The sequence below is a fragment of the Periophthalmus magnuspinnatus genome, chromosome 9 (genome assembly GCF_009829125.3).
Source record: "Periophthalmus magnuspinnatus isolate fPerMag1 chromosome 9, fPerMag1.2.pri, whole genome shotgun sequence".
Classification (NCBI taxonomy): domain Eukaryota; kingdom Metazoa; phylum Chordata; class Actinopteri; order Gobiiformes; family Gobiidae; genus Periophthalmus; species Periophthalmus magnuspinnatus.
The window spans coordinates 31,986,871-32,012,064 of NC_047134.1; the positions used below are offsets into that span (position 1 = coordinate 31,986,871).

General features: G+C 40.4%; 1 protein-coding gene across 1 annotated transcript in view; it reads left to right on the forward strand.

Annotated features, from left to right (window-relative positions):
- Nucleotides 1–24,104, forward strand: part of zmat4a (zinc finger, matrin-type 4a) — a 239,555-nt gene extending 215,451 nt beyond the window's left edge. Inside the window, exon 7 of the mRNA XM_033972605.2 lies at nt 21,453–24,104. Coding sequence (XP_033828496.2) covers nt 21,453–21,480 — 28 coding nt within the window. The 3' untranslated portion in view covers nt 21,481–24,104. The remainder of the gene's footprint in view (nt 1–21,452) is intronic.
- The last annotated feature ends 1,090 nt before the right edge of the window (nt 24,105–25,194 follow it).

The following is a 25,194-nucleotide window of genomic DNA, read 5'->3' on the forward strand; positions in this document are numbered from 1 at the left end:
ACTCCTCTTGTTGGGTTCATTCATCACTGTTATGTTTATAGCTTTCATATACATTTGAACATCGTAATTAAACATAGAGCTTGTGGCAGAGTGGTTATCCTGTCTCCTCTTCTCACTAAGGAGTTTGTGGGTTCCTGATCTTTCTGTCGTCCCTGTGTTACTGTGGCAGAGTGGTTAGCTTCTGCCTCTCGCTAAGGAGGTTCTAGGTTAGACTCCCGATCTACTTTGACTTCGCCAGCACTCTACAACGTTTGGTTGGATCGTGACATATTTCTGCATATTTTTGCTTCCTTGCTATCTCGCTTTTGTTTCTTTGCCTCTCATTGGAAAAATGTCAAAATGAAATCCTTACACGGAACCAAAAATAACTTTACAAGAAGAAGAGATGGTGAGATAGGGAAAAAACTATTCTACCAAAAAGATTTATGTTCTGAAAACTTGGTAACTTTCCGAACAGATTCTTCTACTGTTAATTAAGGGGAAGAATGTACCAGGAATATAAAAATACAGCTCTTCTAAATGTGATTTTCTGACTCATGGAAATGTACTAGCGCGGGTTAGCAGCGCATGGCTTATTTTAGTAATATTTTAGAATTCTCTATAAAAAAAGAAATTGTAGAAATGTCATTTGAGGTCGCTTTTACACATTAACGTGCTCTGTGGAGCGGCCCCAGCGCACACTACATTCAGTTGTGTTTATTTCACATTTGGGTCGGTCTTGTTCACATACACCATGCATCATTCACCCCAAACACCATGAGCCACGTCCAACAGCTGACCGCCCAATTTATTTCTACGACAACGGGCTTCAAGGGGCCAGAATGTGCACGTGCTCGCCTCCCTGGTGTGATAGGAGGTAAATACACCATGAGGAATCTGAAGAGAGGAAGGTCCAGAGTGAGAGAGGAGCAGGTCCAGAGTGAGAGAGGGGCCGCTCCAGAGTGAGAGAGGAGCAGGTCCAGAGTGAGAGAGGAGCCGCTCCAGAGTGAGAGAGGGGCCGCTCCAGAGTGAGAGAGGAGCAGGTCCAGAGTGAGAGAGGAGCCGGTCCAGAGTGAGAGAGGAGCTGCTAAAGAGTGAGAGAGGAGCAGGTCCAGAGTGAGAGAGGGGCAGGTCCAGAGTGAGAGAGGAGCAGGTCCAGAGTGAGAGAGGGGCCGCTCCAGAGTGAGAGAGGGGCCGCTCCAGAGTGAGAGAGGAGCAGGTCCAGAGTGAGAGAGGGGCAGGTCCAGAGTGAGAGAGGAGCCGCTCCAGAGTGAGAGAGGAGCAGGTCCAGAGTGAGAGAGGAGCAGGTCCAGAGTGAGAGAGGGGCCGCTCCAGAGTGAGAGAGGAGCAGGTCCAGAGTGAGAGAGGAGCCGCTCCAGAGTGAGAGAGGGGCCGCTCCAGAGTGAGAGAGGAGCAGGTCCAGAGTGAGAGAGGAGCCGGTCCAGAGTGAGAGAGGAGCTGCTAAAGAGTGAGAGAGGAGCAGGTCCAGAGTGAGAGAGGGGCCGCTCCAGAGTGAGAGAGGGGCCGCTCCAGAGTGAGAGAGGAGCAGGTCCAGAGTGAGAGAGGAGCAGGTCCAGAGTGAGAGAGGGGCAGGTCCAGAGTGAGAGAGGAGCCGCTCCAGAGTGAGAGAGGAGCAGGTCCAGAGTGAGAGAGGGGCAGGTCCAGAGTGAGAGAGGAGCCGCTCCAGAGTGAGAGAGGAGCCGCTCCAGAGTGAGAGAGGAGCCGGTCCAGAGTGAGAGAGGAGTCCCTTCAGAGTGTGAATGGAGCCACTTTGGAGTGAGAGACAGGAGCCACTTTAGTGTGAGAGGAGCTGCTTTGGATTGAAAGAGAGGAGCCACTCCAGAGTGAGAGAGGAACTGTTCCAGAGTGAGAGACAGGAGCCACTTTGGAGTGAGAGACGAGCTGCTCCAGAGAGAGAGAAGAGTCGCTTCAGAGTGTGAATGGAGCCGCTCCCCAACTTCTTGTATACACTGAAGACAACAACATACAGAGGAAGGGATGGGTTGAAGACAGAAAGACAGAGCGAGAGAAGCAGGGAGAGAGACAAAGGGAGACAGAAAGAGGGAGGGTGGCAAGGAGGAGAGAGACAGAAAAAGAGAAGGGACAATGAGGGCAGTATGACCAAAAAAGGGAGGAGAGCCACAGAGTATGAGCGAGGGAGAGGGAGACTCGGAGAACTTCACTTTCTTTCTGAACTGATTCTTCTAGCTTTAATTAAGGGGAAGAATGTACCAGGGATTTAAAAATAAAATTCAGTTACATTTGGTTTTCTCACTCATGGGATTGTACTAGGGGAGGTTAAATTGGGTTTGCGTAATATTTTAGAATTAAAGAAATTTTATCGTAATTGCGGTAGACGGTGAGATAAAAAAGGAAAGGGAAAAGGAGGAGAGAATGAGAGACAGAAAGATGGAAGGAGAGAGAGAGAGAGAGGGGACAGTCAGAAACAGGGACAGAGAGACAAAGAGAGGAGAGAGAATGAGATAAATGTGAAGAGAAGAGAGAGAGTAAGATAGAAAGAGAGAAGGAGTAGAGGAAGAGAGACAGAGGGCAGGTGTCAGATTTTTCTTTCCGAAAAGTTGCACACAGTTTTTCAGCCATTTTTTACTTTTTAAGACAGTCATTATTTTAACAGTGCAAAGTTCAGTACAGCCCGAAGAAGTTTTAGTAACAAGAAAACTCACAATTTTGACAAGGACAGAGCAGATTTGTGTAAAAATAGATTATTTTCTCCAATAGAAAACTCATTATTTTGTCTTTTTGTATGTAGCGGCTTTACCAAACACAATAGCGCCTTAGCAACTGCTTAGCGACGGCACAACCTCCTAGAATCCCTATAGTTTAAAATCGACTTTGTTTAAGCTCTCTACCGTGTTATAACGTTGTTACCTCATCAAATACATGAAGAAGAACTGAAGAGATTTTAGATGTCATTCATGCATGTTTGAGTAATTTAGCGATCTCTCCTGTCCAATGCCACCACACAAAAATATACAAAAATATGATACGAAACTGTGCACAGCAACTTGACAAACCTGACACGATAGGCAGTAGTTTCATTCGCAGGACGCACGCCGTTGTATTGTGTTGCGATAGCGCTCTGAAGGGGGAGTGACTTAGCATGGAGAGCAATGGGGAAGGGGAGGCGGGCTCAGATTGTCAAAAAAACGAAAGTAAAACGTATTAATACATTGTTCTCGGCAAATATAACACTTTCAAAACCTTCAAAACAGTAAAAGGTAACATGGCGATCTAAATATGTTACGTGTTAGTTAATATTCCATAGAAATAAGATACTGGAGAGAATTTTATGGTTGAATTTGCGGTTTAGCTGTCAGATTGCAGATTTGCTGACCTGGGTTGGCTGGTTAATATCTCTGTAATCACTGGGCCTATCCACATATTAAACTAGCATGGAGTAAATGGTAAATCGTCACGTATTACATAGCGTTTTTCAACCTCCAAGGCACACAAAGTACTTCATGTAGTAATGTATGCAGACACTGGTGGCAAGGTGGGTTTAAGCGTCTTGCCCAAGCACACAACAACATCCGACCGCACAACAGGAGCAGGATTTGAACCGCCGACCGTCCGATCAGAGGGCAAACTTTCTACTAACTGACCTTCACAATAGCTTCATAAAGTGGTGCCACGTTCAATACGTTTAACGGGGAAAGTAAAGAAATGAACTGCGCAAAAATACTGAAAATAGAACTATAAATTACATATTCATTTTTACATCCAAAATTCCAAAAGAGACAATTGTTAATATTTTTTACATAATGTTTCTTATCAACCAGAGCCAAAACCACACAGTTCACCCACAGAGAGAACACACCGGGAAGTAACAGCACTATTGCGTAACACAGGCTGAATGAATTAACCTTTATTTAATGCTTTGATGGCAGACGGAGTGAAACAGTGAATCGCTCTTATTATCACCAGATTCGACCTTAATCAGAGTAGAAGAGGAGGCGGGTCACTGCGGGAGAATGTTTTTTAAATTGTGCTATCTTAAGCGCAAAGGGTCAGCGAATACAGAGGGGGGTTAAACGGGGATACAAGTAATACTGAAACCAAACCAGAAAGCAGAATTATCCCCCAAAAAGTTTTCTGAATGCACGCTATTATTAAAAAAAATATGAACTGCAAGAAATAAATAACAGAATGCAACACTTGAGTAGTCAGTTTGTATCTATAATGAGTCATAGAAGTTCATAATTCAAACTTCTACAGCTCAAATCTCATCGTAGTACAGAAAAAACAACAACATTTTCCCACTAATACGAAGAAAAAGTTGCCATAACTCTGAAAATTATTGTCGATCCTCTCATATAGTGAATGATAAGTCAATATAGTAATTATCATGACAGGAGTAGATACAAGTTTATTTGAAAAAGTGATTGGAACGATGCAAACGCAAGAGGCAGGAGGGAAAGAGAGACCGCATATTTAGTCAAACTGGGGAAACAGCTCTAGTCTGAACCTAAATATCCTGGAGAAACGTGGACGGTTGGCTGGTCTTACAACAGCCAAACAAGGAACGGCCAACGGCTTTATGTTTTCTCAAGTGAACATTGTATCTACCTTCTGTTATTTTTTGCCTTATTAACTACAGCAGGTTTACTCATACGTTTGGATTTATATTGTAAGGCATTTCCTTCGTTCTTGCTATTATTATTTTGAAAATGACAAAAGAAAATGGTTACCAAATAAAAGCGACGCATCCCTGGGGAGGTGTTCTGGGCATGTCTCACCGGGAGGAGGCCTCAGGGAAGACCGAGGAAACGCTGGAGGGATTATGTCTCTCATCTGACCTGGGAACGCCTTGGGGTCCCACCGGAGGAGCTGGAGGGCGTGTCTGGGGTGAGGGAAGTCTAGGAGTCCTTGCTTAGACTGCTGCCCCAGATAAAGAGGCAGAAAATGGATGGATTTACAACAAAACAAAAAAACTTGGGAAATGCGAAGCGACGTAAAGAGAAGCTCTGTGGACGTGACTCAGAGCTTTCACTTGTCTGACCAGCCAGTCCCTTCTACACTCTGATTGAATCCAGAAGAGTCTGGAACTGGACAATAGAGGGAGAAAATCCTCCGTCCAGTCCAACCACAGTCGCTAATTTGTATCACGTGTTTCTCAAATGCAGAAGACCTCTCCTCTCAAAAATAACTTCTTATACCTGAGATAAATATGGTGCTTTCATTGTTAATCCTGCAAAAATCTCCGTCGTTTCTTAGGCCTTTAGGTTGTTTCTTTCCCTTTTTATGTGAGAGCAGCCATGTTTGTTTTTCACACAAACAGACCATGCATCTCTCTGATTGGTTCATCTGCCTGTCAATCATGCCCTCTGAAATCGGGGAGACAGGATACAGCTCCCAGATCCACCCGTCTTTGTCAAATTTTTACGAAAGCGTGTGGTTCTGGCTGGACAGGTAAAGCGGTAACACGTTTTGAAGCACAATATATTGCTGCATAGAAATACGTTAAAAGATCATATCGAAACTACTTCATACCACTGACAAAATAACAATAAAGCTGGTAATCTCAGTGAGACATTTTGTAAATAGGCAAATAGAAGAATGATCCAATAATAAGCCATAGAAGTGACTAAATAACAACAATATATATACATATTGAGTCCAAAAATATATTGTTCCTGCTTTCATATACTGAATGAATAGTTGATGTCGTAATTATCATGACAGGCCTATCATGATCTTTACAGTTTTGGCACAGCCCTCCTGGTAAGTCCTGACTTGCAGAATCCACATTGGTGGGTGTATCACTCTGACTGGAGCTCGATACTATCAATGAGGGATCTCTCTCTGAAAAGCAAAATGTTCATTCACATACTTAGGCTAGACATCTTTCCTATTCACAAAATCAATATGCACATTCCTCTGCTTCCTCTGTTATTCTTTCTCTAGAATCAGAATCATTTATTAACGACCACACAACAGGTTAGTGGAGTTTATTGTTGGTACAGCAAGAAATGTTCACATTCAGTGTCAGCTACTGAACACAACACTACACACAATAAATAAAAACAAAAATGTGTCGTAACCAGCGTGGCGTAAGGACCAAGGGTGCAGACTCGCGAAGGTTTAACAATGTCTTTATTCACACACTCGTGACAACAAAGGTAATAGTTCAAAGTTTAGTTCGTAATCTTTAACAAGCCGAGCATCAAAATCCATAGGAGCTGGGGAGCGTAGGTGCGGAATCGTGGACGTGGAGGGACAGAGGTGCACGGGGAGCAAGACGAGACAGGACCATACCAGGGCTGAGGTGCAGGGACAGGGGAGATCTGGAGCTGGTGGAGGGTAAAAAGGTTCCGATAAGCATGAGCAGATATCGATCAGAAGCAGTGTAAAGCCAAGAGCATATTCACGTGAGTACGCGGACGTTCCGGCGCCGAATGACTCGTCCAGACCCCTCTTATCCGCGGCAGGTGGTGTTGATTGTGTTGATGGAAAGCAGGTGCGCGCGGGAGGAGTCAGGATTCCGCCCAGCTCCGGAGACAGACAGGTGAGGGAGGGGGGAGACGAGGGCGCAGGGAGAGCAGGACAGGGATCATGACAAAATGTGTGTCTTCCTGCGCAAATAAGTCAATAAATCATTAACTGCATACATACATTGCGTTGCGGTTGTCGAGTTCGGCCCAAACCAGCCTCATTTGTTTTCCAGATGTGGAATTCTTGAAATAAGGTCTAATCTTTTAAAATCTACATTAAAAACGCATCTTTTGAATACTGCCTATGAATAATTAATGGCAAAGCTACGCATGAATTTATATATTTATTGACTTGAACGCTTTAACTGTTTAACTCATCTTTTGTAGTAGTTATGTGTAAATTATGTGAGTTCATATTTTACTAACTATGTGAACTTTTAAATGATATGTAAAGCAGTTTCCGTTGTCTGCGTGCATGAAAGGTGCTCTACAAATAAAACTGGCTGATTGGTTGCCATGTTTGCTTTGCCTTTTGACGCTTCACCTTTGCCCTCCATAGTCATAGTCAAACCGCAGTGTCGCCCCGTGATTGGTCTGATGGCTCTAACGTAGCACAAGAGCGACAGTTAGAAGAGTTATTATCACAAGAACTCATCCTGGTAATAGATAGTGGGCAATCTCAGGCTAAATAAATGATCCAATGACTTGTTTTTGCTCCGAGTAGAAAGAAGAATGTGGCAGGCTACGGTTCTGTGACTACTGCTTCTTCAAAATTGTAATTGACCAGTACGATGGTTTGTATTCCTCTCTCTCTCTGGTTTGGTTTCCTCTTTTCTGCTCCTCCGTGCTCCATTGACTCAGTGATGTGTGCAGTCGTCCCTCTGCTGTACACTGTCCTGAGGGGAGGGGGGGGGGGTGCTACATGTTTTCTCGGAGAATGTTTTAAAGAGGTAACATTTTGCTATTATGCATAAAGGTTATTTGTTCTTTTTTAAATTTGAACTATTGTGCTTTCTTGTGGTCCACACTCCTTTGCCAGCACTACAAAAGCACTGATCTTCTGTAATTTTGCTAATAGCAGTGCTGCTGATCTATCATTCCAAAATGTTTAACTGCCTTTTGTTGCCAGTACAGGGCATTAGGCACAAAATCCAAGCATTCTCTGTAAAAATGAAAGTAGTAGTAGTAGCAGCAGTGTCTGTATCTAGTGGAGAGCTGCTGACCTCGACTCGAGATGTTGTCGGACGGTGGAAGGATCTCCTCATGTTTGAGACTGTGGACTTTGAGGCGGACTCATCCATCCACCAGAAGACACTGAGGTGGTTGACAAGCTCCTCGGTGGTAAGGATCCTGGTGGATGAGATCCGTCCTGAGTATCTTAACTTTCTGGATGTTATGGGGTCGTCTTGGCTGACACGCCTCTGTAACATTGTGTGGTGGTCAGGGACAGTACCTCTGCATTGACAGACTGGTGGTCCCTCTGTTAAAGAATCGGGACCAGGGGGTGTGTTCCAGCTACAGGGGAATCACATTCCTCAGGCTTCCCGGTAAGGTCTATTCCAGGATACTGGAGAGGAGAATCCGAGTGATAGCAGAACCTCGGATTTAGGAGGAGCAGTGGCAGTGTGGTTTTCGGCCCAGCTGTGGAACACTGGACCAGCTCTCTACTCTCCATCAGGTCCTCGACAGTTCATGGTAGTTTGACCAACCAGTCCACATGTGCTGTGTGAATCTGGAGAAGGCAGTGAATCGTGTCCTTCATGGTGTCTTGTGGAGAGGTGCTCCAGGAGTATGGGGTCCGAGGCACTTTGCTTAGGGCTGTCCGGTCCATATATGACCGGAGCAGGAGCTGTGTTCGCTTTGCTGGCAGTAAGTCAGACTTGTTTCCGGTGCATGTTGGACTTCACCATGTTGGATTCTGCCCTTTGTCACTGGTTCTGTTCATTGTTTTTATGGATAGAATTTCTAGGCACAGCCAAAGGGTCGGGGGGAGTCTAGTTTGGGAACCACACAATCTCGTCTTTGCTGTTTGCAGATGATGTTGTCCTGATGTCTTTACCATAACCTGCAACATTCACTGGGGCAGTTTGCAACCAAGTGTGAAGTGGGTGGGATGAGAATCAGCTTCTCTAAATCCTAGGCCACGGTTTTTGGCTAGAAAAGAGTGGCTTGCCCTCTCCAAGTGGGTGGAGGGTCCCTGCCTCAAGTGGAGGAGTTAAGAAGGGAAGGATGGAGCATGAGATTGGCAGGCAGATCAGTCTTAGTGATGCAAACTGCACCAATCCTCATCAAAAACAGACCTGGAGTTGTGTTTTGTATCATTCACACATGCTTGAGTAACCCTTTATTATTAAGCTCTCTAGATCTCCAAAGCTCAAAATGCTCTGTTCCACCTTGTGCTGTCATGAAGCAGTAGTTTTCACATTGACAGCTGCCTTTTACCATTTATTTAGTAAGATTTGAAATTCCAGGACTGAAAGTATTCAAATTTTTCTAGTAAAGCTATAGTTCAAAAGCACAGTCGAGTGTTTTCTGTATGAGAGAAGAACATGTGTGTTAAACATGTGTGAATGAAACGCAACACAACTCCGGGTCTGTTTTTGATGAGGAAACATTATAGTAGATCAGAAAAAAGGCCCTTTAAAAAGAATATATAAATGATGTAGTGCTTGTAGCAATAGCTGTCCTGTTATACAACCTACTTAGAGTTTTTTTCTGTAAATATACTCCCTCAAATCAGTATTTCAGTGCCTGTCCTGTTCCTATCTGTAAGACATGTGCATAGAAATGTGTTTACAGCCTCTGATTGGTCCCGACAGGTTTGCCTCAGTATTCACCAAACACACTCAGCCCATTCACACAGCAGAGGTTGTGTGTTGCGGATTTCGTTATCGCTAATGTATGCTAAGTTCCACAGACTGCAGCGGAGTACAAACAGAAAAATGAAGGCTGTTTGCAGTTGTTTGTAATGTAGGAGAAGGAGAAGTATTATGCAAAATCAGAGGAGACAAAATTTCCACGAAACGAGACACGGCACAAGATTGGTTTCATGAAAAAGAAACAAGATGCAATTTTGGCATAATTTAAAATAAATAAATAAATTGTGTGGTTCAGTTCAGAAATTTGGCTTCACATTTTTACATTTATTTGATTTAATACTTTTGCTGTCATTGTAGCACTGCTTTTTAAAACTACAGCTTTCCAAGTGGTGTTACGCTGCAAATTTAACCCAAATGTAAAAACATGGGGAAAAATGTGGGGAAAACATGGGGAAAAATGTGAGCACGATCTTCATCCCTAGTTTCCTCGGCATAAACATACCAGGAATTGTAACTAAACTAGGTAATGAGGAAAATGTCCAGACATGTGAGGGCAGAAATGCTTAAAAAATGAGTCTGGCGATGATTTATCGACTTAAAAACAGCACGGGCTTTCTACCTATGACGCAACAATCCTGTGAAATTTCAAATCGCATGTTTGGTGAGACTCAGATGCAGTGAACTTTTTTTTACAGAGGATTACAGAAACCAGTCTGAATGTGGAATACAACTCCAAATGTGTTGATGAGGGACAAATATTCTAATGGATAAAAGCTCAAAAAGTAAATTTAGCATAATATTAGTCTACAGCTCCTCTTGTGTCGTTTCCTGCACCACCACAATTTTAACATTTCGCCTCGTGTCAGTGTGGGACTTTTAAGAGCACGTCTCAGCTAGCTCCCCGTGTCTCAGTGGCAGAGTTCATTTCTCGTGAGGCATTAGTCTCAGTCATTACACCAGAAAAACAGCACCCAAGGGACCTGCACCCGGCACTGTGGACCATGTACCAGCTGATGTACGCACTGGAGCGCTCCTGTTCTCTATAAATAACCTTTATAATGTGTCTTTGCTTGGCTGTAATGACATAATTTAAGCCAAGGTTTTATGTATAGGTGCATTTTTTTTATAAATACTGAATATATCAAATATGAGAATGGTGTTCATGTTTTTAAATAGTGACAAAGAGAATGTTTTATGTGACCCCAGGGTTATATTCATGTTAATTATGGTCATAACAATGCATTAATCTAGAGTTTATTAAACAGTGCTACGGGTCAGGCTGGGTGATATGTCAAGAAAACAAATAATTTTTTTCTCCTGTTGATCTATCTAGATTTGATGTACTTTTTAACAATACTTTTCATGAGCAAAGACAGTACAAACTACAAAAATGCGACTTAAAGATTAGGTATTACACTTCATATAACATATTCAGATCACCATGTTACCTTTTATTGTTTTGAAAATGCTATATTCACCAAAAACATTGTCTTAAAATGTTCGATTAGTTTAAGTTTCATTTTTGGTGCTCTGAGTCCCCTCTCCCTTTGCTCTCTACGCTAAGTCACTCCCCCTTCAGAGTGGTATCACATCCCGCTAATGAAATTGCTGCATACATGGATGACATTTAAAACCTCTTCAGGCATGTTTTTGATGAGGAAACGTTATAACATGGTAGAAAGCCCCAAAACGTTTCACTTAATGCCCCCTCTGTAAATAACAAACGATGCTTCCCATTCTAGTGTCGTTTTAGACCTGGAATAATCCTGTAGAGACGTGGTTTGAATCTGGTGGTAGAATTCCACATACTCAAAGTCCAAGAGGAGCTCCAGACATTTTTCCAGGAGTAGCTAAGGTTGGGGTTGGGGTTGCTAAGGCCTTCCATGGAAGTGACTGCATAACATAGTGTTCCAAGCTTTTTAAATGGGCTGTAACTTTTTTTTTTAACAAAGTAAATTGTGTTTTCTCCCACTACAGATATACTGCAGCTTTAAGGGTTAAAACGAGACCGCTGTGTTTTGTCCGCATCAAATGAGTGTTTTTTATTGTCCGTGAACCAGGAAGTAATGCTGTTGTGCTGTTAGCATGCTAGTTGTTTCTAGCTTTATCATGATTCAAAACTCCACTATGGTCTCTGAAAGTTGCAAAATGCACTTATAAACTGATCACTGTGAATAATTAAGATGTTACGAATGTGTCATAAAAAAGTGAGAAATAACTTTGGATCACTGCAAATGATTTAAAATGTACTAGTTCTGTTTTTCATGTTTTAACCTCCTGAGACCCGAGCTCTTGCATGACAGGCTTTATTAATTTCTCTTTGTTATTTGGGCTGACTGGGACCTGATGAGTCTAAATACAAAGAATTATCTTTTTACATTATGTAGTTTCTGAGAAAAAAATATGTAAATCAAATGTCCTCATATGTGACATTTTACTCATTTTGATAAAACATTTGAATAATGATTTGCAAAAACTATTTATTATGACCCTGAAAACAGCAACATTTGTCCTGAATGTAAAAACAAAATGAGAAACAACAATTGTGTCTCTTGGAACAAAGTGTCTCATGTGAAGAGCTGCAGACAGGAGCAGAAAGAAAAATAAAAAAATTAAAATAAAATATTTTAAACATTCTAAACAGTTAAAAAACGAATATATATAATATATTTGCATTGTTGCTGTTATTCTTCTTCTAAAAATTTGCATTGTGGCCTAGACAACCCAAAATGTGTTGTCCACATATGAGGACGCCAGGTCTCAGGAGGTTAAGACAGTAAAAATCAGGTACGTGCTGCACTTTAACGCTAAGCAGGGCGTGACTGTCGTGTATTTTTAATGTCTTCTTTGGGCAGTAGTCCGAGCGATAAGAAATGAATAGTGGATAATAGCCAGTCGAAGGTTTGTAAGGCTAATCAAATGGTTGTGTCCAGATGTTCCCGCCCCCCTCACACGTGCGCGACACCATTAGACCTGTACCTTCTGAAACAGGAACTCGTTGTGGTGTTGATTGCGCTCGTACTGTGTGAACAGGCAAGTCACTGGAATAAACATCAAGATATAAGTGAGAAGAAAAGGTTATGGCCCGACAAAAAAAAATAAAAAAAATAAATCCAGTCAATCAACAGCTCTGAATCACTAACAAGTTTGAGTCAGAGTGACATTAATTTGATTTTGTGTTTTTAAAGTTCCTGTAATCCAGTTTTTTCCCATGTGTTTGATCAAAATATGTCCTTATATATGTAGCTTTTGAGGTCAAAATAAGTCTACTGTGTGATGTCTGTGTCTAATAAGAAAGTATTTAATTGTCGGATAATCAGGAAGTTCACGTTAGCATGCTAGTCACTGTTAGCTTTTCCATCACAGCAAAAGTGTGCTCTGCTCAAAAAATAACTTATCAACTTGTTTTGTCATGTTTTGTTTTGTTTTTCCATTTCAATTTCATGTTTCATTTCATTGATTTATTTATTTCGAGCACATGTATCACACTTGATGCACATTTAACAAATTTCTTCTTATATAAGCTAAAAAAAGAGGTTGAAAGAAGGAGTGGGGAGAAGAAAACTTATTAAATCCCACCCCTATAATCCCTTACCTTATGCATTACGGACAATAAGGTAAGGGAGGAATAACTTTGGACCACAGCAAACTGTTTAAAATGAATAAGTTTGAAGTAAATATCAGGTGCAGCACTTTTACTAACTCAAACATTCAGTTGACAATCCCTGCAGGACATTGGGTTGATTGAGTCTGTAAAAAGCATAAAAGATTAAAAAAATAAATAAAAAAAATCATAAGGAAACGTGCATTAAAGTGTCAATCTGCACCATCCACCCTCCAAACATTATCCATACTTTTCTGTTGGGTCTGCCACCTGCTCGTCTCCATGGAGATGTTTTGCTTTGCCTAGAACAGGGGTGTCAAACTCATTTCCACAGAGGGCCAAATCAACAAAATGGTTGCTTTCCAAGGGCCAAATGTAACTAAGACAGTGTAAATGTAACTAGATGTAACCAAATGTAATGTAAAAAATATGCAACTGCTTTTTAATCTTGTTCAATTCCTTCCTCCTTTCGCGGGCCACATAAAATGACATAACGGGCCACATTTTGCCCACGGGCCTTGAGTTTGACACGTGTGGCCTAGAATGTTCCACAGTATGGTATTAAACATTTCCTTTTTGCATGTGTTCAGTTACAAGTGTACATTTCTGTGATAACGTGCATTCCTGTGTGTCTTCAAGATAGAAAAGTTTAATGCCACGCTGTGAAACATTCTGGGCAAAACAAAAGGTTATCTGAGGAGACAGGCGCATGGCAGACCCTCAACTAAATGTTACACAGTACACCTTTAAAATACAGTATAGTGGAGTATTTATTTATACAATTTATCTTATCTTAAAAATAAATGTCGTTTGCAGCTCAGTCACAGATTTAGCAATGAAAAACAACTTCTTTATTAATAAAAACGCACATTTTTGGTTAGCCTAGCAGATTGTATTTACACGATCAGCTAAATGGAAACTAAAAAAGAACAAAAACTACAAAATTAAACTACATACTTATCAACAGAGCTGAACTAACACTTGCAACAAAGACAATATTTGACCCGTAGTAATGCCCGACTCTGTGTAATAGCCTGTGTGATTAACTGCAGTGCATTCTGGGAGTTCAGCAGACGTTTTTATAGTGCGAGGCCATTAGCTGCTCACTGGAGAGTTTTAACAATGCTTTTTATGTCGCCAGATGGGACCGGCCAGGTACTTTGGCACTGCCTCAGATAGGATTCAACAACTTTGAGATATTAATACTTTTATGGATTTCAGAAGTGGTAGTAAAACAGTAAAAGTACACAATTAGAGCAATTTTTACCCACTTTTCAACATCAGAGAGGAGATGTAGCTTTCAACTATTTTAGATACCAGGGCTCCCAGGGCTTCCAGTTTTGGTTATTAATAAGAGTGAAGTGAACTTTAAATAAGACATAATATACTTTTTGTCAGTATTTAGTATTAAAGAAGGCATTTTGATCAGAAAGCACTTTTGTTTTGCTGTAGTTAGAATCTACGACACCTGCAGATTATGTTTTTATATATTGGACATTTATGTTACATTGATTTTTTATCCAGAAGTACATCAGTTTGACAATATATGTAGGCAAATACTCAGGTTAACGTGTTCATCTTTTTTTGGTTTTTGGAAAAATTACAACAAACCAACCACCCACCCATCCACCCACCCACTTTCCCTTCCCTCCACCTCCCCATCGTCCAGCCACCAACCACAAATCTTACAATGATGCAGGCAAATGAACCTTATCTGAGGAGAACACTTTTAATATCATCTGCCAGTTGTGTCCACAGTGCAATAGTCCGTTGAGAAGCTTTATTGGCCGTAGCTGAAGCGAGTTCAAGATATACAATGTACAAAAACTGTGACTGGGACGGGAACCAGGGCCACACCTCGAGGAGACTGTGATGTACCACACAGACGCACTAAATTTGGACAAACCGTGCTCTCTGTTAAAGGGACTCTTCCTCTGACAATAAGAGAATGTTCATCTCTGTCCACATTCAACTGTGGCTGAAGGAAAACCAGGTCTGTGAGCACTTTTAGCTGCTTTTATTGTATTTTTGTAATGTCTGTGTTGTATTTGTTGTCTGTGTACCTGCCTAGGGACAACAGATGTATGTATAACTAGTATTTTTTGCTATAATCTGGCATATTTACACTGTTTACAGATGTTCATTAATATGCGCTGTCCCTATCAAATAAATAAATCAAATAAATAAATAAATAAAAAGCAACAAAGCCGATGATGGAAGGATATATTGTTAAGTGGTTTTCATCTATGGGCTATAATTCTTTTGGCTGCAGTAGATTTTTTGAGTCCCTTTCTGATAGAGTTTGGTGCCATCATTCGAAAGATGTACAATAGGTTCCAAGGGTAAATACACTCTGGTTAGCCCGACCAAACTATCAGTTACTTTACTCCATAGCTGTTGAACCCCTGGACATTCTCAAACAACATGGAGAAAAGAGCCCATAGTGCAGGGGCAGAGAACAAGCAAATCTCATTTTTGGAGGCCTTTTCAACATTACGACAAATGGTTTCCCAGTTTGGTTTAAAGGTTGGTTGACATTTCCTCCACCCGTACTTTCATTCCAGCTGATGGTACTACACTTTGAGACAATAACTGATCATATATAAATGACTCAATCCTTTCGGGGGCGTTCTGTCACGTGGCTCTGATCCCAAGGGAACACCATAGGCCCTACATGTACACGGGCGTTTATAGTGTTATATTTACGACCTGATTCTCCACTGTCACTTTACAGTACATCGCTGTAAATGTCATCACAACAAATACTGTCGGACCCTATGGAAAGCTACAGATCACACTCGAAGCAGATTTTTTTTTTTTTTTCATTTGTGCGGCTGAATCCTATGTGTATCACTAATTACAAAAGTGCGTACGTCACAGTGGGCGTGTACAATACAAGAGAGTAAAGATCACTCCAACATGCATGAATCACGTTAAATACAAACTTTGTGGGAGTAAATGGCTCAAACAACACGTATAACGGTTAAAATCTGTAAAAAGTTGATTTTGCAGAATAGGTTTACTTTAAATTACAACATTTTACAGTTTGTGTATTGTAAAAATGTGCTCAAAAACATGAATGGACTGTAATATGGACAATGTCAAGGGAACCACAAAAGAGGGCAAACATCCATATTTGATCCTGTTTGTACGACTAAACTTATTTAAATAAACAAATTGGATTACACGGCTGCGCGATGAAGAGAGAGTGGTGACTATTTCTCTCTGTATAAAAACGAGAGATATCATTCTGGGCCTGCAGGCAAGGATTTCTTTCCCAGTTCTATGCACATGGTTTACAGTGTTGAACCGAAGTAGAATGAAGGAGAAAAATGGTTTTCCTGCCTTAAATATTAAATAGGGAATGGGGGATTATAGGGACATAAAAAAGCATTATGGCAACTACTGATGAAAAAAGACAAAGAACAGCAGTTGATAACATCTTTATGGAGACGAGCAGGAAGCAGAAAAGTTACAAAAAGTTACTGTTAAAACTTTCAACACTATTTCAAAATGTCAAATTATTGTTCCAACTGTTTCCAACAAGCCAGTTCAATACTTTTTCAGTTTGTTGTATAGTTTTCTGTATTTTCTGACTTCCTGAAGCTTTTTGACCTCCTTTTGACATCACGTATACGCTGTACCTCCATACGCCACACGCCTCAGAGCTGAAGGCTCCGTGACTCCAGGACGCGTGGTTTTAGTTCACACAGTGTTACAGACGTCCCACAGTCCTCACTATCAGAGAACAGGCTGAGACGAGGCAAACTTTGCATCTGACTTTTATACATTACAGTTATAAGTTTTTACACCGCGGAGCACTGCAGTGTGTAAGTTTAAAATAATTACACTAAAGAGCTAAACACGATTACAACTAGGGATGTCCCGATTGATACTGATACAGAAAACTAGCTGCTTCCATTTTATGGGTTCAGCTGAGTCTATATAATGGAACCGATTGGGTCTATACGTTGATGTAATAAGATTATTTACTGGTCATAGTTGGTCCAGAAGCCCTTTATGATGAGTTTAAGATCAAGGCCAGCTACGTCCTCTGGACTGGCGTTACCGGGCCTCACCCTGGAGCCAGGTCTGGGGTGGATGGTTAAAAGAGAGCGTCTTGTGGCTGGGCCTTTCCGTGGACCAATCACCTGTGGGAGGATCTGTGAGGGGACGGTGCCGCTCTGGGCGGCAGTCGAAGGCGGGAGCTTTGACGACTGGATCTCTGGACATGGAGACTGGAGGCTGGTCCAGAAAGTCTCAATGTTTGAACTTTTATTACGTACGTAACACATTTGGAAGTACATTTAGTTTTAAGGAAACAAATACAGTTTTCAGTCTTGGCACTGGTATCTGATGTTTGGTGAAATGCTGATGTAGTTTGATAATGAGAACAGACTTCAGAAGGTTTGTGGGTGAATTTGTTATTCATAAATACAGCACAGATCAAAGTTCTATATAATACATGTTATATGTAACAGATACTTAAAGTGGAAATAAACCCTGAATCCAAGTGTATATGATGTTTTAAAGGCATTATCTACTGTTCCTAGTCATTTCTTTTTTGCAGTTTTAATACAAACTAGGTACATTTGCAGCTTTCTGGTCAAAAACGCGTAAAAGTCTAAGTCTGTGCTGCCTTCAGTGGCCTCTGAAATTTCCATTTGTTGATATGCCCCCAGCTGCCGGGGCGGAGTTTCATAGTTGTTGGATCAATCACACTGTTCCTTATCCCTCCAGACTCCGCCCCTCCTCCCCTCTCATAATGTTCTTGAATCCTCCAGGTGCTGCCTAGTTTATCAGCTCTATTTAAAATGTGATTACGGGTGGAATTGAGGTGTTTAGTCCCACTTTGAAGCGATTTCAGAATGGAAAAGGGTGGATCAGTGCATTACTACTGAAACAAACTAACTACTATTACTAATTAAGTCTACACTCAAACCAACATTGCAGAAATCAACCAGAGACTGTGCCAACTCCATTCACACTGGGCTTTTTGGACTGTGCCTTAAACATTTAGAGCATGTAGCATCATGTACTGCTGTTTGTTTACATTTGGCTGCAGTGGAGAAAATCAGGTCAGTGACATGAAATATGGTTAATATAGTGAGGCAGATATGAGTCCTGCAGTGATAAGCTCCTCTGTCAGGTTTTGGATGTTTAGAAGTTCTATATTACACAAAATTGACTCTTGTTATTTCCTCAAAAACATCCCTGGACTTGTGTTTTGTTTCATTCACACATGTTTTAGTTATCCTTTATTATTTGTCTACCTTTTTAAAGTTTAAAATGCTCTGTTCCACCCTGTGATGTCATGTAGTGGATATTTTTCTAGTTAACAGCTCCTTTTACCTTTAGTTCAGTAGAGATCGGCAATTCCAACAACAAAACTAGAGCAGCACTGGATAAAAACAGTAAATTTAACGTATTAACCTCAAATAACAGATGCCCAGGGACCTCCAAAGACCCCCATTCCACATGTTTAGAACCTGTTTACTCCTTTGTGCAAATTGTTTAGTGACGGTCTCTCACAGGTGACACGCTCCCACAGTCTCACTCCTCACTCCTCACTCCTCGCCTTGTTTATCATATCAGGGAGCTCTGTTCAAAGGGGCTAGCAGGGCCGGGGGCTACACAGAGGGCATGAATTATGGATGAAAAGTGTCCCAGCAGAATAACGCGCTGCTGATTTGTCCCACACCAGACTGAGCGGCGGACGAGGCGTTTCTGTCCGTTCTGGTTAGTATGGGATGCCACGATAGGGAAAATTTGACGTGGAATTGCAGTATGTGTGAAATCGAACAAGGAGAATATAGTGTTGAATAGTATATCGAATGTATTGTTGGGGAATTAATGTCTGTGTAGTGGTGTCACGATACGAAGGAATAGACTCGATACTCAATACTGATTCTTTCTTTAGACAATAGAATGGCATTTTCAGCACTTGATTGTACTACTTTTTTATATTCTCATGTGGGTTTTTATCTGTAATCCCTCAGTCGCCCAGGTAGGTTCCATAGTGATCCACGGACTAGTCTATGTGTCTTATACTTGTTCTGATACAGCTCAAGCTCATCCCAAAGCTTTTTTTAATATCTCAGATTTTCGAAAACCCTACATCTAATGCATAGAAGTACACGCGTTTCCTTTTCTGGGGATGAAGAATTAAAGAAGCGGCTTGGTGGCTTGGTTGAGCAGCGAAACGTCTTCACTTTTACAACTTCTTGTCCAGTTGACTGACTTAATTTTTTTCTCCTTTTACTATGAATCCTACCAAGACAATTGAGGAATTACACACGTTTTCTGGGGGAGGGTTCACTGCCTGCTTGTCACCATGGAAAGGTTGATCCTGATGTTACTGAGCTGTGGTAGATTATAGCCAATGGAACATGTTTTCCATGGAAACAAGTAGGAGGCCAGATCACGTTTGTGGAGATGCAAGCCTACTCAGAGTAAAGATGCACGTTTATCAGTGCAATTTAGTTAAAACGTGACATACTGTGGCTTTAAATCTAATAATAGCTGGACAATCTGAACCCGAAGCATTGCAGGCCACAACTGATGTTTTTTTTTTTTCATTTAGTCTCACAAATTCTACTTAAATTAGTGAAAATGGAGCTGTAAGTTAGATATTAGTGCTTAACATGTGTTAGCAAAACAGTCTGACAGAGATATAAACAACAACTAATTGTAAAAATGTCAAAATCCATGTTTATGTTTTTGTCTCATTAAAATGATTGAATGGATGTTTATATTGGCACTGTGAGCACATAACTATTCTTAACACGTCACTCCTGGAAGGGCTTATTAGGCTTGCACTGTATAGCATGTAAATATATAGTAGCCCCATCATTGCCTTCCAGTAACAGATCTGTGTGTTCCTATGGGGCCCTCTGTGGGGAGCATCCTGTTATTTTTCTCCCTGGTTCTGACCTGACAGGCTGCATTTCCCTGACAGCTCATGTGATTACAGTCTTACAGCGGGGAGAGGAGACTGTGTTCCCCACTGGGTATACATGCTACACACTGTCAGGTTTTTTTTTATTTATATTTTTTTGCTACTACATTTATGTATTTACAGTAAGGAGATGTAAAATGATATCATACAATTATTCATACACAAGGGGAACATGATAACCCCATTCAGATCTGGAGAAAAAAACAGATTACATTTGTTTTGTTTGGGGTTTTTTTTTCGTTTTTTTTTCTGACAAACATTGTGAATATGATGAGATATACACTTTATGTATATTTACAATTTTATGTATTTATTTTAAAGGATTCACTAGACACATTTGAAACAGGTCCAGGAGCTTTAATATTCCAGAGACAACTGAAAATGAACTGCTAAACTAATACAAGAATCAGATGAATTTCAGAATGTAGAGAGGCATACAGGATATTGTGTTGTTTACAAAGAGCATTCATGTGTCATTTCACTATTGCAACTGTGATTTCGATGGAATTGAGTTATTGAATTAACTGTGCAGCCCTTGAAACCATCTCGGCGTAAGTCCGAACCCAACTTTATGTTTATCTCCATGGAAATGTTACTGTCTGCAATACACAGTGTGCAATAAATCAGTCAGTCTTGCATGATTACTTATTCATGTTTTTTTTGTTTTTGTTTGTTGAAAATGCATTGAAAAAGATGTATTCTTACTGTGGATGAAACATGTTTTTGTTCTGGTAGCGCCATCTATCTGTCTAAATCATCATTAAAGATCATTAAAGTGGAATTAAAAACTAAATCCACATTTTTCAACTACTAAAATGTTTATGATATAAATCTGCAGCTTTCTGGTCAAAAACGCCAAAATCTAATGGCTGGTTTCTATTTCAGCCTCAGGCCCCGCTATTTAATTTGCATTAATTATTTGTTATTTATTTACTGTGAGAAACAATCACACTGTGCTCATGTGCAAACATTTCTGTAACAACCTTTAGCTGCTCCAAGCTGTTTTTAGCAGTTGTCCATATAGTCCATGTCCATCGACCAATAAAACCCCTGGAGTTCAACGGAAATTCAGCACGTAGTAACTTTTCAGCCGAGAAGCAGGTACACAGCAAACGCCACGAGCTTTCTGATTGGCTTTCATGTGCGTCAGGGAGATATGCAGCACATCCACGTAGATAAACCAGCCTGTGGCCTCTGCGATTTCCAAGAGTTGGTGACATCACGCAGAACTGCCAGGGGTTTGGATATGTGGACTAAAAAAAGAGAGTCAGAAGAGTGAAGGGGTCTGGAGGTATGAAGAACAGTGTGATTGGTCTAAACCGCACTTCAAACTTCACCCCTGTAGCCGGGTGTTTGTAATCGAAAACACCCAGCAGTAATCAGGGAATTCTTACGTGATGTCACCAGGTACTTGAAATCCAATTTGCAGGTTAATAATTACACTTAACTAAAGAATACCATTTCTCAGTCCTTTGTCTTCCAGTAATCTGACCAGAACTGAAGAAGCAGCTTGGACGAGCAGCGAAACGTCTTCACTCCTACAACGTTTTGTCTAATTGACGGATTTTATTTTTATTTTTCTACTGAAACATAGCAAACATATAACATTATTTCTGTCTCTCCCTCTCTGTCTCTTTCAGCCTGAAGAACCAGATTTGTGTCCAGTGAGCAGCGTCCAGCTCCGAACCACCAACACTTTTAGGATTGATGTCAAAAACAAGCTGCCCTGGTCCAGCTTGTCCCGCCTCCTCCTGCCTCCTCGCTCTCCTCAGCGCCACCCACGATTCGCTGTCTCTCTCCTCACTCTGTGTTTGAACAAGAACAAAAATCAAGACTTTTTTTTTTTAATACACCACTGTTGCCCCTGGTGTCCAAAGTCTATTTGTTGGATTTTTCAATACAAACTTTGAGACAGTCCATCCTTCTAAATGCATGGACTCCACTCAACGCTCTTCACAAGATGCTTACTGTCTATGGGACTTTTAACTGGGTATATGAGGGTAGCTTTATAACTAATTTTGTGTTTACTTGAATAAACATATTAAATGTGTTGTTCATTTCTATGAGAAATACATTGTCTTTTGACGTGAGATGTGCATGTTTCAGTTTGAAGCTATGTGCGTGCTTCATTTTCATTTCAAAACTTGTGTGTTTTTTTTATTGGGTGCCACTTGGTCATAAAAATGGATATTGCAAAAATACTTTTCAAAGGATGTAAATAAAAAGGCTAGCCAAGCAGGTATATGCATTTAGTTTATAAATTTAGAAAATATATATGACAAAATGTAACTCTTGTGAATAATATATCATTTTTGGTCAGTCGAGTAAGTTGGACAGAAAACATAATATATTTCATTCCTTTCGCCTCAGAGAATTCAAATAAAAATATAAAAAATCTTGAAATGAAAACTCTAGTGTGGACATAGCCTCAGTGATGGCAATAATGGCACTGCTTGGACCATGCTGTACAATGGCTTGTAGCTATAATAATGTATGTGGGCAGATTTATGTGTTACCTTATCACTCTTATAGTTATTAATACAATACAGCATTTTGCCATGTAGTCTTACCAACCTCCTGTTCGTGGTATTCATATAGGAAAGGAAATGGAAAATAATACAAAATGAATAAAATATAGACAGACAAGTTCTGAGTTCCTTTAAAGACTGGAGGTCCAAAGATGCAGCCTTGTGGTACACCGTTTTCTTTAAAGTGGAATTAAACTCTAAATCAACTTGTTTTGCTACTCAACTGTGTATATGGTATTTTGATATCAGTCGCTCACTTTTTTGGGGCAATTTTAATGAAAACTAGCTATATTTGCAGCTTTGTGATTAAAAAACGGTTAAAAACTGAGCATGTGCTGCCTCCTGTGGCCACTGCGATTTCTAGTACCACGTGACATCGCGCAGGATTGATTAAAGTCACGTGTTTCTGATCACAAACTCCTGGCTGCAGGGGTGGAGTTTTAGACCAATCACACGGTTGGTTGTATCTCCAGACCCGCCCCCTTTTCCCACCTCTATTTGAAATGTGATTGTGGACCAAGTTTAGGTGTTTAGTCCCACTTTTAACTGAAAACGACATTCTGGACTTGAAAATACACGTTTACAAGGCCAAATTCTTACTTGAAATTTGTTGTTTTGTGTTATTAACAAAAGAGTGATGAGGTATGCGACGTACGGAAGAGGTATTTTAAGTAGAATTTTCTAAAGCTTCTATATTTTACCGATGTGCACAGCCTGTAAATGGTCAGTATTATAGATAATGAATAGGTTATATTGTTTTGTTTGGTCCTCATCTCAGGGAGGTGCTGGGAAGCTACATTCATTCCACTGTAGAGCCTTTAAAATAGATAAGAGATAAAATAATTGAAAATGTTAGTTACCATAAAGAAGTATTGTTCATGCGGAGTGTGTGTATATAAAAGTCATCAAGCATAACGTTGTAGCATTCGTGTTACATGTTGAAATATTAAAAGCACTGAATTGAATGAGTAAAATATTATGGAGAACTGTTTGATAGATTTGCAGATTGTTTGGTTAATTTTAGTTCTTTGCAACATAAAGCGATCAGCCATGACAAGACCTCATGATGATGTTACGGAACTTTTTTTTTTGTCCGTTTGTTTATTACATACTATTGTGTAAAAGAGATAATTTTACCTTCACTGTGGTATTGAAATTGGTATTGAGTATTTCCCTAGTATTGAGTTTGAAATTTTGATATTGTGTCAATTCCACAGTCGGGTGAAGTAAATAGAGCCAGTGTAGTCCTGGGATAGACCTCGGTTATTCCTGGTTTTGTTCAGGTTTAGTCTTTTCTGTGTCGGTATCTATCCAATGTGCTTAAGACCTGGTTCGATCCTGGGTTAGCACTGGTTTAGTCCTGGTTCATGTCTGGTTTAGAGCAGGTCTTGCAGGGCGTTTTCAGTCTCCAGTGGTCAGTATTAGAGATGGTCAAGGTGTTTATAAAGTCGTACCTGATCATTTTGTATTAGGCCTATACATATTTTCACTGCCTTCATGTTTATCTCATCAAGTAAAGTTGTTTGATCTGCAAAGTTCTAAAAAAAAATGGGCTAAAAATGTCCGACTTGGTTCTTGGGTCTTGTATCAGAAAAAAAAAAAAACAACACACTGAAACATTAACACCTTTACGTTCTTTATTGGCTGATGTCAGTGCCGCCGGAAGACGACGCCCATTTCTAAAGATGTGTTTTTTACAGAATAATTCAAAGTGCACGAAATGAACTGTCAAAAAAATGACTTCCCCAAATCTCATCTGGACAATTCGTTATCTTCAGCTCCTCATGCTCTGGGTCATGTGATCTTTGTGTCTCAGAAAAAATAAAAATATGACACAGTAATGTCTCAATTGTTTTGTATTAAAGGACGCAAATGTGACTTGTGACTTTGATTCCCTCGTAAACATGCTTTTGGTCGCCTTGAGATGAGTATTTCACATTTCTTAATTTAAAATAATAAAAATTTTGAAAACACACTTTATAAACTTCACCTCCGTTTCCAATGAGGCATTTAGGCGTTAGAGCTCCCCCGGAGGACACCGACGGGAATGACCAATTAGAAAATAAATGAAGTCCTTATCCCCTGTGAGTGCTATGCTAATAGAGCCATGTTTTCGCTTTGAACACAATTTGACCATAGAATGAGTCCAGTGAGGTTTTATGGGCTTAAAAACTGCGTAGGAGAAGTCTAGACTTTTATCTGTGATGCAACAAACGCACAAAATGTGAACGTTGCTTTGAGTGCTTAGAGAAGACGACTTTGGATTAATGTATTCATGAAACAAGCGTGAATGAAGAAAAAATAGGGACAACATTAAAACTTGGTTAAAAGCTCGAAAAAGTACATTTTGCATATGTTTTCTTACAGAATACCTAATCCAAATAAGTGTGGATCAGACTGGACTGGGCGCGTATAGCCTCATGTAACAGGTTTACAGTGAAAATAACAACCTGAACAACCTGATGAATTTACCATCTGTGCAGACTGATCACGGTTTTCATAAGTAAAAAGTAAATCACAAATTGAAGGTCTCTCTTGACTTGGGCTCCTTCACATGATACTGGTGGTAATTGCACAGGTACAATAAACACATGCTTTCTTTGTATTTTGAGTGAGATACAGGCCCAACGTGCGTGTCAAAATAGTTTGGATTTTGTTTTGTGAAGTCTAGACTTTGTTTTGTGATGCTGCTCCACGAGACAGTCTGTCCTTCTCATTCTCTTTTAATGCTGGCAAAAACAAAAATGTCCAAAATGTGCAGGTTTTAATGAGCGTGAAATACGTCTGTTGTAGTTCCCTGGCCTCGGGTCTAGAGAAGGGTCTTTGGGCGGCTACAGCTTCTGAAAATCAAGAT